This window comes from Alosa sapidissima, chromosome 10 (genome assembly GCF_018492685.1).
Source record: "Alosa sapidissima isolate fAloSap1 chromosome 10, fAloSap1.pri, whole genome shotgun sequence".
Lineage (NCBI taxonomy): Eukaryota > Metazoa > Chordata > Actinopteri > Clupeiformes > Clupeidae > Alosa > Alosa sapidissima.
This window is the reverse complement of record NC_055966.1, coordinates 28,687,889-28,702,532: the sequence shown is the minus strand read 5'-3', so window position 1 is coordinate 28,702,532 and position 14,644 is coordinate 28,687,889. Positions and strand designations below refer to the sequence as shown.

General features: G+C 39.9%; 1 protein-coding gene across 1 annotated transcript in view; it reads right to left on the bottom strand.

Annotated features, from left to right (window-relative positions):
• The window catches only part of lars2 (leucyl-tRNA synthetase 2, mitochondrial), an 80,416-nt gene that overhangs the window by 62,102 nt on the left and 3,670 nt on the right, over positions 1-14,644 (bottom strand). The window contains exon 3 of the mRNA XM_042107238.1: positions 6,955-7,086. Within this exon, the coding sequence (XP_041963172.1) occupies positions 6,955-7,086 (132 nt within the window). The remainder of the gene's footprint in view (positions 1-6,954; positions 7,087-14,644) is intronic.

Sequence of the window (14,644 nt, the reverse complement as noted above, 5' to 3'; positions counted from 1 at the left end):
CTACTTTTAAAATGACAATATCTTGGCCAGACTACTGTTGTCAGTGATATAAGTATTTAAAACTAGACTGCATTTCCGGCGGGAACTGCAAAAGTGTGCTTGCCCTGGTCCGGTCACCAACGTGAGCAAACGCATACGCTATGCTGAACCTGGCTTGATCCAAGCATTCTAACAGTGCCTTTCAGTGTTGGAGCAGTGGCAATACCGTAAAAGCTCTAGGAGAGGGCTATTCAACTATTGGCTTGCGGGGTGAATGCGGTTCGTTGGATTTTACCTGTGGCCTGCCTTTGAATTTAGCTTCTATGACTAAGATCAAATCAATAAAATAAAACAACAGCAGTGATTGGCTGCAAAAATAAATAATGTCACGCGTCTTGCACCTCTCAAACTGGGCTATCAGGTAACCTAGAAGAATTGAAATTATGAAATATGACTAAGGAATTCAAATGCTGCTTGTTTGTCAGGATACTTTTTCACTGATTTATTTTAAAAATATGAGCTATGAGTGTGAATGGTATATATTCCATCCTCTAATTCTGTTTTACTGGTTTATTTGGCAAATAATCTATATGGATTTGCTCTATAAAGACCTTATGTCTGTTTAGGATTGTTTTGAGAGCCTATTGATGTATCTCAGAATAAAGTAATGTACACAACATTAGTGATGTTTTTTTGTGTGTGTGAATGTATTTTACTTAAAGGTGCCATTTGTAGGATTGTTACCGAACGTTCTGTAGGCCAAAATCAAAACACTGGTGAACGTTCTCAAGACTACCAGACGCGAGCCTCTTCTGGGTTGCCAGATGTAATGAAGACTTAGCTAACGTTAGTTGACCTGCAGCTGCTTTAACGTTTCTCCAACCATGTCCCAGCTACACATTACGGAAACAGTGAAAACAAAAAATACCTCTCTAACCAACGTAACATATTTAGCTGAAGTCAGCGATGCAGATGAAGTTTAGCCTAGGCTACCTGTTGTGAAGAAATATGGCCAGCTCTGCGTCAGACTTGATATTCTTTGTTTTGACGAAGACGTCACCATATCAGGAAGCTCCTCCGATGTCCACTTAATTTGTTTCTTGTTTTAATTTTGTAAATTTGCCTGCCTCTCGTAGGCGTTCATGAGTACAACTGACAGCTGTTGACAGTTGGCCTTTGCTAATTTGGCAACCCAAATAGGAGGATGTGCTAGCCCATTATTAATACGCTATTCTAGAATTAATCGTTCAAAACATAAACGAAAATTCCAAGAGATTCCGCCTCGTAACTCATTTTTTTCATGGGTTTTACGGGGTTTTATGGGTTAGAGTAATGTTGTCAAATAAGCCATTACTTCAATTCATCGTGTTTCCTTACTCTCTGACAACATATGGTGATCATTTTTGGAATGGTTACAGTTTATTTTCCATTATTTCCTACATACTGGACCTTTAACTCATTAAATGTAGCTGGATACTCATGAACGCATGTCTCTAATAGCCACAATAGGAGTAATTTTAGCAACACCGTATTTTGTGTGGCCCATAACGACCCAGTGGATCATGAACACGTGCCAAAATTCACATTCCTTGCTTGATGTTGGTACATTAATCCCATTCAGATTGCCACTTATCTGTGATGTAAGAGTTCAGTATAGGTTTAAGGTCTGGGGCAGGGATTTGACATTCTGTGACTTCTTCATTTAAGGGCTTGCTTAGCAGCACTGTCCGCTTTCTCATTTCCCCTCAGACCAACATGGCCTGGGACCCAGCAAAAAACTACACTGAAGTTCTGGTTCTTTAGACGTTGTAGTTGATCAAGCTCAGCTTTGGTTGTACTTTTTGCGTGACATTAAAGCCTACTGGAAAGATTTTTAATTGCAATTTAATTTAATGCAATTTACTTTTACGATTAAATAAAATTTATTTCTCTCTCTCACCCATAGTTTTCTATTTATTTACAAATGTACATAGGCCTACTGTAATTACATTTATAGTTATTCTACTGATCTTCATACTATTCATCCTGCACATAGACTTATTCTTACTACTCTTATGATGTTGTTTCTGCACTACAATGACACTGTTTCCACACTGCACATAGCTGTATGTTATGTACATATCTGTTATATATTTGTCATATTGAATATCCATAATTATTCTGTTTTATTATATTCTGTTAATACACTGCATATATCTATATTATTATTTCTACTATTATACTGTTACTGCTACATCTACATACATTATTCTACTTATTGTATGAGGTAACTGCTAATACACTGCACATATTTATATTTAATTCATATTACTATAAACCACCTTCTGTAAATCAACTGTATACTACTGTCTACATTGCACTATATTTCTTGACCTGTCTCTGTATATTTCATCACCTTTCTATACTTTGCATCACATTGAATGCATACTGTACATGAATCACAGCTAAGATCTTTGGTTGCTATGAAGGCCAGTCGTTCTAAATGGATGGTTGCTATGGCCAAAGGCCAGTTCTATCTCTGCCGTTGTCAAGCGGGCATATCCTAACCTTATCTTATTTGAAGCATCTCTATTTTACTTAGCCTACTTCCATACAGCGAGTCCCATTAAGAAGTGGCCACTTCATTCACACTTACCGTGATCCACGCAACAACATTATTAAATTAATCTGTCACCATATGCCTATGCCAACGTTTGCGAGGAGAACATTTTAATTTGATTCACAATGAAACGTTACATTTAATGTACATGTTGACAATGAGTAGGCTAGTTTTGGTTGTTGTTGGTGGGGTTACTGCATCCCTTAGTTATGCCTAACATGCAAAATTGTTCCCTCGCGATTGTTAGCTCCTGCAGACGCATTTCAAAACATCGCGACGTGAAATGCCACCACAAAAAATTGTTCGGTCTTAGTGAGTTAGGAGTCTTCGCGACTTCTTTTAAGCTGTCACAGACTCAGGCGCTACTTTTAGGGCTAAAATGCTACCTGAATTACTCTTAGTAAAAAAAAAATAGGAGTCCTAAAGTTATGAGTACAAGCATCTCATATCAAATGACCATGGCATCACGCTAAGCAACATAAATCCCATACAGCAACATCTCCTCCCTAGCTTCTAGCCACACAAGAAAAGAATAATGTTAAATCTCTGCTTAGCATGCTTCTCCGCTTAGCATTCTAATAACAGAAGGGGCACATTGATGTTGACCACTACAATATGACTCATTATATCTGTAACTGTATAAAACACTTACTTTCATAAAGGACCCACAACATCCAGCACATACACATGGAAACCGATATTTTAGGCACTTGGCCACGAACTCAAAACGTGTCTCTCTGAAGCTCTGTTCTAGAATCTTTGCTCTGTTGTTCCCAGAGTTGCTAGGCAACAACAACAACAACTCTTTCTTGCTTTTCTTTTCTTCCTTTCTTCCCTTCTTTCTCTGATTGCCTACATTCTGTAAAGCGCCATGATACATGTGTTATGTTTTGGCGCTCTATAAGCACAATAAATTGAAATTGAATTGAAATTCAACAACAAATAAACGAAATGACAGTCTTTGATACCAATGGTATCAAAAGTGTACGAGTTATTACGAATGGATGTGTGTGGTTTGCAATTAGAATAAACAAGAAATAACATTTCCAATAATTTCCCATGATAAATTACATATTTGCACCTTCCTTACTTATGAAGCTCACTAATGCCACCGTATTTAGTAAAATGTAATACAACGTTGCCACCTAGCGTTCAGATGTATTTAACATTAACGTGACATTGCTTGCTTATTCTTTCGTCAACTCCGTGCTTTTAGGAAAACAATCTTTTTATCATAGTTCCCTCTTCAATGAGCGATTACCAGCTCGTTTTTGTAACAGAGATAGCTGTTACAAAAACACCTATTAACACCTATTAATACGTAGCCTATGGAGTGCTGCCGACCACTGTTCATTACGGCCCAGAATGCCTTGCATGTCTTTACAACAAAACAACACAGTAAAACCTAAATGCCCGTAAACATATGCATTTGCATACTTGTAACATTTTTAATAATACTCTCCCATCATGATATTTAACAATAATGAAAAAAATAATTTGAATACCGTCAATGTGAAAACAACTCTATTATGTAAGCTATATATAGCTACTGTTCTCCTTGCTAATTCAGTTCGTAAGTCCATACTATCCCATGGCAGAGCAAGGATTTCATGATTAGGCAAGGTTGCCCAGAGACATTGAGCATACTTGGAAGGCATTGTGATAGAAGGTGAATGGTGCAAAGGTGAATGGTGAGAGTTACTGAATACCTGTTGGTGGTTTGCCAAATGATGGAAACTTTTGGAATGTTTTCTTTTTTTTTAGCTTATGCACCCTCACATTGGAGTCCCGAGTTCAAATACAAAATTTGGTATCGATATGTGACAGTGTTCCTGAGATATGGACGACTTCCTGTTTCGGAGCTTCGCCGCCGATTTCGTTTGGCTGTGACGGGCAAACGCTTTCGAAAATCAAAAATCCTTCTGGTAACTTTTGTGAGGCTTGGTCCAAGGATAATGTACGTCAAGTTTCGTGGCATTCGGACCAAATTTGTGACCTGTGAAAATTTAGTTTCGCTTTCTGTTCAATCCAATATGGCGGACGAACGACACGCCCACCTGACGTCATCTTCGCAACCAACTTACACCGGTACTGACCGGACGTTTTAAAGTTGGAACGGTGTCTCTGTCTCAAAGGGCCTAGGCGCTAGAGCTGACAAAAAATTAGGGAGACGGGAAAAATAATAAAACTTAAGAAGAACAATAAGTGTGCTGCTTTGCAAGCACACTTAATAACATGATTTCTTAATGTCTAGTGACATATCAGGGCCATTTATGATTAATTGAAATACATTTCTTACATACGGTTCCTTTAATAAAGACATGTCAAGATGGTGGCCTACTGACCATTTTGGTGCCCTAAGTGAGTGGTTTTGAGTGAGTGACATTTAAATGATAACTCAAAAACCTAAAGTAAAATAAAAGGCTTATTATTTACAGACCATTACTGTGTGTTTTTAAACATTCATGCTGTTTTCTTATAAATGGTGCACTGTCACTTTAAGAGCATTGATCTTTACGTTCTCATAATGCCTTTTTGCCAGCTCTTGTTTACAAGCCTTGTTTGTTGAGTTACATTGATAGCACAATATTAACAATAATATGTTAAGTTGTTTTAAGCAGCCTTCATTGCTTTGGAAAGTATGCAATAACATGTTGCTTCACATTTCGTTTTGCAAATAAAAGTGAATTATAAGCCTGGTATCCACCTAGCTATCTGAATGGATTATTTTTTTGTCAACTCGGCATATCATGTGCTTCATGTAAATGCTTGGAAAACGAATTATTGAAGACCCACCAATTCCATTCTAGCACTACATGGTGGAGATTGAGAGAACCCAAAAAGTATCAAACTTGCATGTACCATGGTGTTAGTGCATTGTGACATTGTAAACGCTGTTGATGAAGAGTGAAATGCAGTTTGCAGTAAAGCTACTATTCATTGGTTACATGTGGGTGCCCCCTCTGTCCTTTGGTGCCCTACGCAAAGTGCGTGATGCGCGTGGTGGGAGCGGTGGCACTGCCAGGCTACACAATCTTTTTTCTGCATTTCTATCCCTTTATTCTGTTCAATTGTGAATTCAAGTTCACAGCTCAAAGCTGACATGCACTAGAAGTTTGTGTTTAATCAAGAATCAAAAAGATTAGCGTGGCACCACTTTAGATGTTTCATTAAATGACTTGTGCTATTACTTGAGGCATAGTGAGATCTTTCGGTTTCGCACAAAGTGCACTAACTATTATGTTCTTCATATCCTTGTCTCTGAGTGTAGGCTTTTGTCCATCCCGCAAATAGAGTCCGCTGCAGCCACAGTCATCTTCAACCAGTATCAGTACGTTCTACTATTTTGCGCGGATTTTTTCTCCTCTGTTGTTCTCGCGGTGGTGTTTGCGAATATGATGTATATCATATCATTGCGAATATGATGTATATCATATCATGATGATATCAAAACAAAACACTGCTTAATTTTTGGTTCAAATGCATTGTAACGTGTGTTACTGAAGTTCGTACCGAGTAAAATATTACCCAATTTTTTTTTGTAATGCCTTACATTACCGCGTTACCGCAAACAGCAATATATTACAGTAATTACATTACTTTTGTAACGCATTACTCCCAACACTGATAATAGTCCATGTGAAACAATAATCCCTGAGCTGAGCAGGCCTCATAACGCAAGTGACAGGAATTAAACGAAGCTTCTAGGCAGATAATTTTCCTCCATCATTTTCTATAATCAAATTATTCGAGTTACTTGAGTAATTGTTTCAGCCCTAGTCACGTTAGTGACAACAACTGCAAACTGCACAAGAAAATATCACCTCAAGTGGATAACACTGGCAGTAAGTAGGCTACTGAATGGCAAAACTGTCACCAGAAAAAAGGAGCAGGGAACTGTAGGATGCTGGAGCAACTGAGATTCTGTCAACGGCAGGCTGTTTTAATAAAACTACACACACTTACAAGCAGCCGAGACACAACGATAGAGAGAGGGGGTGTGTTGACCTCTCGCTCTCTCTCTGTCACATACACACACACACACACACCTATCACTTTGCATTTAAAGTGAGGGCTGGTGATTGATACAGGATTTTTTTTGTGATTGTAAAGAGGATTGGGGCTGTGCGACCAGGGAAACCAGAGTGTGTGAGGAGTTGTAATTTATATGTGTGTCTGTCTCTGTGTGTGTGCATCTGTTTATATATGTTTGTGTGTGTGTGTGCGCATCTGTTTATATATGTTTGTGTGTGTGTGCGCATCTGTTTATATATGTTTGTGTGTGTGTGTGTCTGTGTGTACATGCGCACTGCACACAAACGTGTGTGTGTGTGTGTGAATATGTGTGCATGTGTTTTGTGTGTGAGTTTACCTACCTGGTGGCCCCTCATCCTCTGGAAGTGGGCTATGGTGTCACTGATGGTGTAGACACGCACATGCCCCATGTGCAGACGGCCAGACGGGTATGGGAACATGGAGAGGACATAAAACTTCTCCCGGCTGGAGTTCTGCATGGACAGAGAAAGAGACAAGACAACCACAGTGATAGAGTCAAAAGGGGTAAAAAATAATGGAGACCATGTGTCTGTAGTAACCATGTGCCTGGGAGACAGAGTATGAAAAGAAATGAGACCTGAGAAATGAGAAAACAAGTATGAGACAAGTCGTTTTTGAGCGTTTAGGAGCACATTGATGCCATACGTGAATCTTAAGAGTGTGCAGCAGTTCAGAGAACTCCACCCGCCTGCAGCGTGTCTCTCAGTGCCTGTCTAGGAGACAGGGGGAGATCTGCTGCACTTAAAATGACCAGAGATCTGCAAGAGATCTTTCACCCCTCAGTAGTTCAGGAGTTCTAGTCAAAGAAGGGGTTCATGAACAATGTAAGTTTCTAAAATTCCACAGAGTACCAAAGTGTGATGAAGGCTGGTTACACTGATTTTACAGCTAAGGGGCGTTGTTAGGCACAACGCACAAGCAGAGTGCCTAAAACCCCCCTTAGCTGTTGTAAAATCAGTATAACCTACGGACTCGAGTGGGTTATTGCTCTAAAACGGTTACTACGTATCTGACAAAATTTCATAACATAAAGGTACAGCAACAAGAAATGTAACGATTTATTCATAGATTATCATTCTTCCCCCAAGAAATATATTTCGTCTATCAGAATAGTTACCAAGCAACATCGAGACGCAGCTACTCCCAACTTTTCTATCAAGTTGTGGTAGCACCATAGACAGTAAAAGATATGAACAGAGTCATCATATAGACGTCAGTCGAGACGGGTGAAGCAATGTAGCCCCTTACTTCGTTACCACCACGTCTACATTTACTTTTCTTAAATGTCCTAGTTGTTCGTCAATAAATGTGATTTCATATTTCATGTGACTTGCCACATTCATAGCCTACTGTCAATCCATCAAAACTTCGCTGAAATGTTGTGGTCCGATGCTTTCGTTCTTATCCAGAGAATACGGTTATTTTGCTCCTGTGCGACACTTTAACCCTCTCTGGTCACATGCTCATTATGTAAATTATGTCATGTTAGCATCGTTTTCGGAAAAAAGTTTATTACTCAGCCGGTAAGTCAGTTACGAGGTTATGACGCCAATCATACAATGTTCTATTACGCTGTAATTCAGCTGTAACGTTATTTGATGTCAAAGTAGCGCCAAATTGAATGGGGTTCAATGGCTAGGTGGAACTGGTCTCCTATTTAGCCTCAGATCCGCCATAGTGTCTACGCCCTCCAAACGATCGCCTGCCCCCTTGGGTAGCACAGTAATATAGAATGAAATGCTGTCAAGGTGTATGTTTATGCTGCATTTTACAACGGCATCAAACGCGATTCAGCCAATCCCAATCAAGGACCGGAACTATCCGTTTTAGAATGTCCATTATAAAACGGATAGTTCTGGTCCTTAATTAATATTGGTTAAATCTCGTTCAATGCCGTTGTATATTTTCCCGATATAGCACGGCTGAGACAGCATTTCGTTCTATATTAATGCGCTTAGAATGCATAACGGTTAACAAGATACAAGTGTACAAAATGTCAGACTTTGTTGTTAATTTTGACGTCCTGGGTGGTGTAAGTATTGCTGAGTGGAGCAAAGAAATGGATATATTGGAGGAGGAGGAAAAAAAGCTAAGCGACATGCTGAACTAAACGAGAGTGAAATAGAAGAGATAGAAAAGGCAAGAAAAGAGATTAACAGTCAAACAGACTATGTGGTCTGTCTGCTGCTTTGAAAATTAGTGCTTAGAAAAAGAAGTCAATTTTAAATCAGTGACAAAATCAGAGCTGAACCAGGTGCTTCGTCAATTTTATGCAACTGTAAAAACCGGAAAGGGTAAAGAATATGGTATCAGCAGTTATGCTGGCCTACGAGCAGGACTGAATAGATACATCAATGATCCGCCGATCAGCCGTTCCTGGTGCACTTGAAAAGACACAGGGTACACCAGCAGCAATAATGTTTTCCTTAGGGTTGTAAAAAAAAGGACGGGACAAAACCTCCCATCATCCAGCAATGACTGAGGCAGACTTCATAAAAATCAAGCACTCCTGGGCACTGAACCCCGAGACACCAGCGGGACATGTCAATAAAGTCTGGTTCGATATCCAACTGCAAATAGGGCGCATAGCTAAAGAAGGAAACCGACAGCTGAAGCCCGACTCATTCATTATTCGCACAGACGAAAACGGTCTTATGCATCATTAACATTCAACGAATGTACTAAAAATCACAAGGTTCATGCGGAGAGAAACAAGGAGAGCCTGTCTGGATTTATGTATGAGCAGCCAGGTGACCCGTTGTGTCCTGTGTCCTGTGGCCTCATTACAGAAGTAGATAGATAGATAGATAGATAGATAGATAGATAGATAGATACTTTATTGATCCCCAAGGGGAAATTCAAGGGTCTCAGTAGCCTACAAGTCAAGTCAAGTCAAGTCAAGTCAAGTTTATTTATATAGCACATTTCATACACAGAGGTCATTCAATGTGCTTTACATAAACAAAACCAAACGATAATAACAAATAAAAGCATAGAAGGGCAATATAGTCAAAGAATAGTTAAAAGGTAAAGATCATAATAAAAAGAAAACATAAAACACAAGGTAAAATCATTTAAAAATAAAGAATAATTAGTAAGCAAAAACAAAGGCAAAAGTAGTAAAAAAAGTAATAAAAGACAAAGTAGAATAATTATCGAGGCAGATTCAGAATTTGTAACTCGGCACAGTTAGCAGAAAGCGTCTGAGAACAGTTTGGTCTTAAGTCTAGATTTAAAACTGGCTACAGTTGGGGCCTTTTTAATGTCATCCGAAAGTTGGTTCCACAGCTGAGCCGCATAGCAGCTAAAAGCTGCTTCACCATGTTTAGTTCTAACTGTAGGTTTTACTAGCAGGTTTTTCACCTGGGACCTGAGAGGACGAGAAGGTGTGTACTGCTGAAGCATGTCTGACAAGTATTTAGGTCCTGCTCCATTTACTGATTTATAAACAAGCCATAGTGCTTTAAAGTCAATTCTGTGACTTACTGGAAGCCAGTGCAAGGACTTAAGAATTGGAGTAATGTGGTCAGTTCTTTTAGTTTTTGTTAGAGTCCTAGCTGCTGCATTTTGTATCACCTGAAGCTGTTTAATAGTCTTTTTAGGAAGGCCTGTGAACAGTCCATTGCAGTAATCAACCCTGCTGGAGATAAATGCATGAATGAGTTTTTCTAAGTCATGTTTTGACATCAGCCCTCTGAGTTTGACAATATTTTTGAGGTGGTAAAAAGCTGATTTAGTTATCGCTTTCATGTGGCTGTTGAAATTTAGATCACTGTCAATTAATACACCAAGGTTTTTAACAGTATCCTTTGCCTTCAACCCTTTTGTGTCAAGGAGAGTGGCAACCCTAAGTCTTTCCTCATTTTTACCAAATATAATTACTTCAGTTTTTTCTTTGTTCAGCTGAAGAAAATTTTGAGACATCCAGGTGTTGATTTGTTCTATACACTGACACATAGATTCAAGAGGACCATAGTTGTTTGGTGATAGAGCTAAGTAAATTTGTGTGTCATCTGCATAGCTATGATATGAAATCAAATTATTTTGAATGATTTGTCCAAGTGGGAGCATATAGAGGTTGAATAATAGTGGCCCCAAGGTCGACCCCTGGGGAACACCACAGGTCAAGGACGTTGGTGTTGAGGTACAGTTTCCGATGGCAACAAAGAAGCTCCTTTCTTGTAGATATGATTTTAGCCAGCTGATAACTATGCCTGTAAATCCAACCCAGTGTTCTAGTCTGTGTAGTAAAATATTGTGATCAACAGTGTCAAATGCTGCACTAAGGTCCAGTAGCACTAGGACTGATGTTTTACCTGAATCTGTGTTGAGGCGTATGTCATTGGAAACTTTAATGAGAGCTGTTTCAGTGCTGTGATTTGCCCGAAAACCAGACTGAAAGTAATCAAAATACCCATTTGATGTTAGGAAGGTGGTTAATTGATTAAAGACTACAGACATCACACACTACATGCACTACATGCACTTACTGCAGAAATGGTAAACATAAGTATAAGTATAAACATATAACTAAACTCCACTGTACAATAAAGACAGTAGAAGATAAGAAAGATAAGAAAACTAAATACACTATATAAGTTAAATTAAGAAAGTCCAATGTGCTTGAGGGTGATCAAGCATAAGATGCTTGTAGTGACAGGGCCAGGACTGGTAAGGTGCTAAAGGGAGTGAGCGTCATGGTAAAGGTGCAAACAGTAGTCAGTAACAGTAGTAAAAAGTATCTGTCACGTCTACCGCATAATCTACCTGCCTTTTATCTACACCCGAAGCGGACACACAATGCAACAGATCCAGTATGGTAAGTTATTAAAATAGTTTGAGTCTTATACCTAAAGTGTGTGCGTTTATTCTTTTCAGGTATACAACAGGACCTATGGGGGTCAATTTCCTAGGTGCAATGCTTCCCCACATCTGCAAAGCAGCGGGCACGCAAATATACACCAGCCCCCGTTTGCGAAGCACGACAGTACAGAAACTGTCTGATACTGGCCTTGAGGCCAGAGAAATAATGGCAGTGACGGGCCATAAGTGCGAAACATCCCTGCAGTCCTACTGGTGTCCAAACTACAACGTAAGAAAGGCATGGAGTGATGTCCTTGCCAGCACATCGCAGGCACATCACAAGCGCTCCAGCGCAGAATTAAATGGTCCAGTGGGTCCACTCGCAAAGAGAAATCCAAACCACACTTTTTTAACAGCTGCACTACTTCAATAGCATTTTTCACTCTGGCCAATAAAAAAAATAACACTCACGGCCACTTAAGACTGGTGTGTGAAGACACAAGAGAGCTCTGGTGCCAGGTGCCATAATGCGGGTTTGATCACCACACACAGGGTCATGCAACTGCATATACAGTAAGATGCATTTGATCTCGATAAACTGAGCGGGACAATTAAACTGGAGGCAAAGGCATTTGAAGGAGACGTAGAGCAGGCATGGTGTGGACATTGATGACTGCCATCACAGACTTTTACATAGTAGCTAAGGTTGGATCCCGAGGGACTGAAACGAAGTCAGAGGCCAGGGTCAATCTGTACCTGGTGTGGAAACATTGGGACAGTGGACATGCTATTAACAGAGACATGCATTCGCAGATTTTAGTTTAAGGGATAAGAGAACCAGCAAGTGCTACTTTAAAACAACACACACACACACACACACACACTTACTATGGCAACGGCCATGACTCTTTGAGATAAGTGATCTCAGTGATTCATTACTTCTTGTGGAGCTAGTGGTGGTTCTCTGTATGTGTGTATGTGTATGTGTATGCGTATGTGTGTGTGTGTGTGTGTGTGTGTGTGTGTGTGTGTGTGTGTGTGTGTGTGTGTATGCGGGAGGTGACCAACCATTCCATGTTAATCACCTCAGGTCAAGGGGAATATGAATTATTCAGAGGCAGTGGCGAATAACAGACTTTCCCCCTCTTTTTCCGGAAAGTAACACAACGGAGCTGACTCACCTCTCTCTCTCTCTCTCTCTCTCGCTCTCGCTCTCTCTTTCTCGCTCTCTCTCTCTCTCAAATTCAAAGGGTGTTTTATTGGCATGACAATAAAAGGTATTTGCATTGCCAAAGCAATCATACAGAAGAATGCATAGATAGATATTTAGATGTGTATAAACATGTGTAGATTTAAACTTATATAAGATAACCATAAGTAATAGAGGAGAAAAGTACAATACCAGTATGCGTACACATATACATAGACAAAAAAAATACATTGTTTATGTTTTCATGTGTCCACATTAAAACCATTTAAATTTACCTTAAACTATTGTCCCTCACTAGGCATAAGCACCCAGGCATAGGTGAAATATATTTTGCTGCCAACCCTCTCCTGAGAGGATTTTTCATTTTTGCTAAGGTCTTCAAAGGTTGGGTAGTTGGGTTTAAATTTACAGAAAAAGGGTTTTCTCTATACCTTTCTCATCCATCTCTCTCTCTCTCTCTGAGACTCTTTCTCTGTCCATCAGCAGGAAGCAGTACCAGACTCAGACCCAGATCCATTACCATCTGACTGGCAGTTCAGTTCTGTATGGGGTAGTAATGGACCTTACAAAAAGAGTCGAGCTTTTGTGGCAGATGTGCATTTTACTTACAATCTCAGCCCACACTGTTAGGGCACCGCTGCATTAAGAGGGTCTCTCAACTCAACACTCCAGACTGTATGAATGAAGAGTGTGTGTATGTGTGTGTGTGTGTGTGTGTGTGCGTGGATCTGTGGGTGACTGTATGTGTGTGTGAGAGCGAGTGGATGTCTTCGTCTGTGTGTTTAAATGTGTGAGAGAGAGTGATTTTTTTCTGGGTTAGTCTATTTGTCTGTAAGCCACAACAACCCCCCCCCCCCCCCACCCACCAGCAACTTGGCAACCGTCTTAGCTGCTCCAGACTTTGTCATGTCCAGAAGGACTTCCTACCACACAGGTGACCCTTAGAGAATCTTTAGGTGAGAAAGAGAAGGAAAGGTACACTTCATCATGTTATTTTTGGATACATACCCCAGGGGCCATTTTAAAATTTCATTCTCAGTAAAAAGCCACCACACAGAAAGCTGTAATATATCTTTTCCCCCTGTGACAGATGCATGAGAGGATAATCTGGATCATCATTAATCTACACATGCAGGCTCGAAGGGGGACTTATATATAGGTGGTAAAAAATGAGAAGTCTCGTGAGAGAATTAAGAGCACATGCCTCAGGATTACCTGTACTTCTACTCTTTGTTTTTGTTTATGTACTAGCACTCTTTGTTTTTGTTTATGTAAAGCACATTGAATTACCCCTGTGTATGAAATGCGCTAGATAAATAAACTTGCCTTCTTAAGGTAGACCCTGGAGTGACCTGTACTCTTGGGGATCAGAGGGAAAAATAAATATGTAAACACTACCTACAGATTGATGTCTACAGAGCTCTGACAGTTATGGAGAATCATCATTTGATCAACCCATGTATGTTCAATCCTACTTTCTTTTGCATATTCTTAAAGGTGCCCAGCCACACAAAACCGTTTTTACTTGTATTTTTTTTAAATATGTTAGGTCCATATGTATTTGTGTTATGTTGTGAATGTAAAAATGAACTGCTACCTCCTCTGTCAGCTCTAGCCACTGAGAAGAAATAAGCGGAGAAATCAGGCCAATTACAAAAGCTGCTCAGTCTGACGTGGAATTGAATGAGCTCATTACAGGCCCACAGAATGAGTTCATTACAGGCCCACAGAATTTGTCTAGCTCAGTGACAGTTTTCGTATGCACGGATGGCTTAACGACAACAGGCTTGTGCGCTATGCACGAATAGACCTTCAACAATGCATGTTGCCCAAGAACCCAGAGTTGAGGATCAAATGGCTTCAGTTTAGTTCTTCATTGTTCAGTTTTTTTGGAACAATGCCAAAGCTGGAGCAGAAGGCTAATATCGCGGCAGTCTAGGACCAATGCCCAGTCCGTAAGTAAAACACTACTGTCAACTCAAGGAAGTGAAATGTTA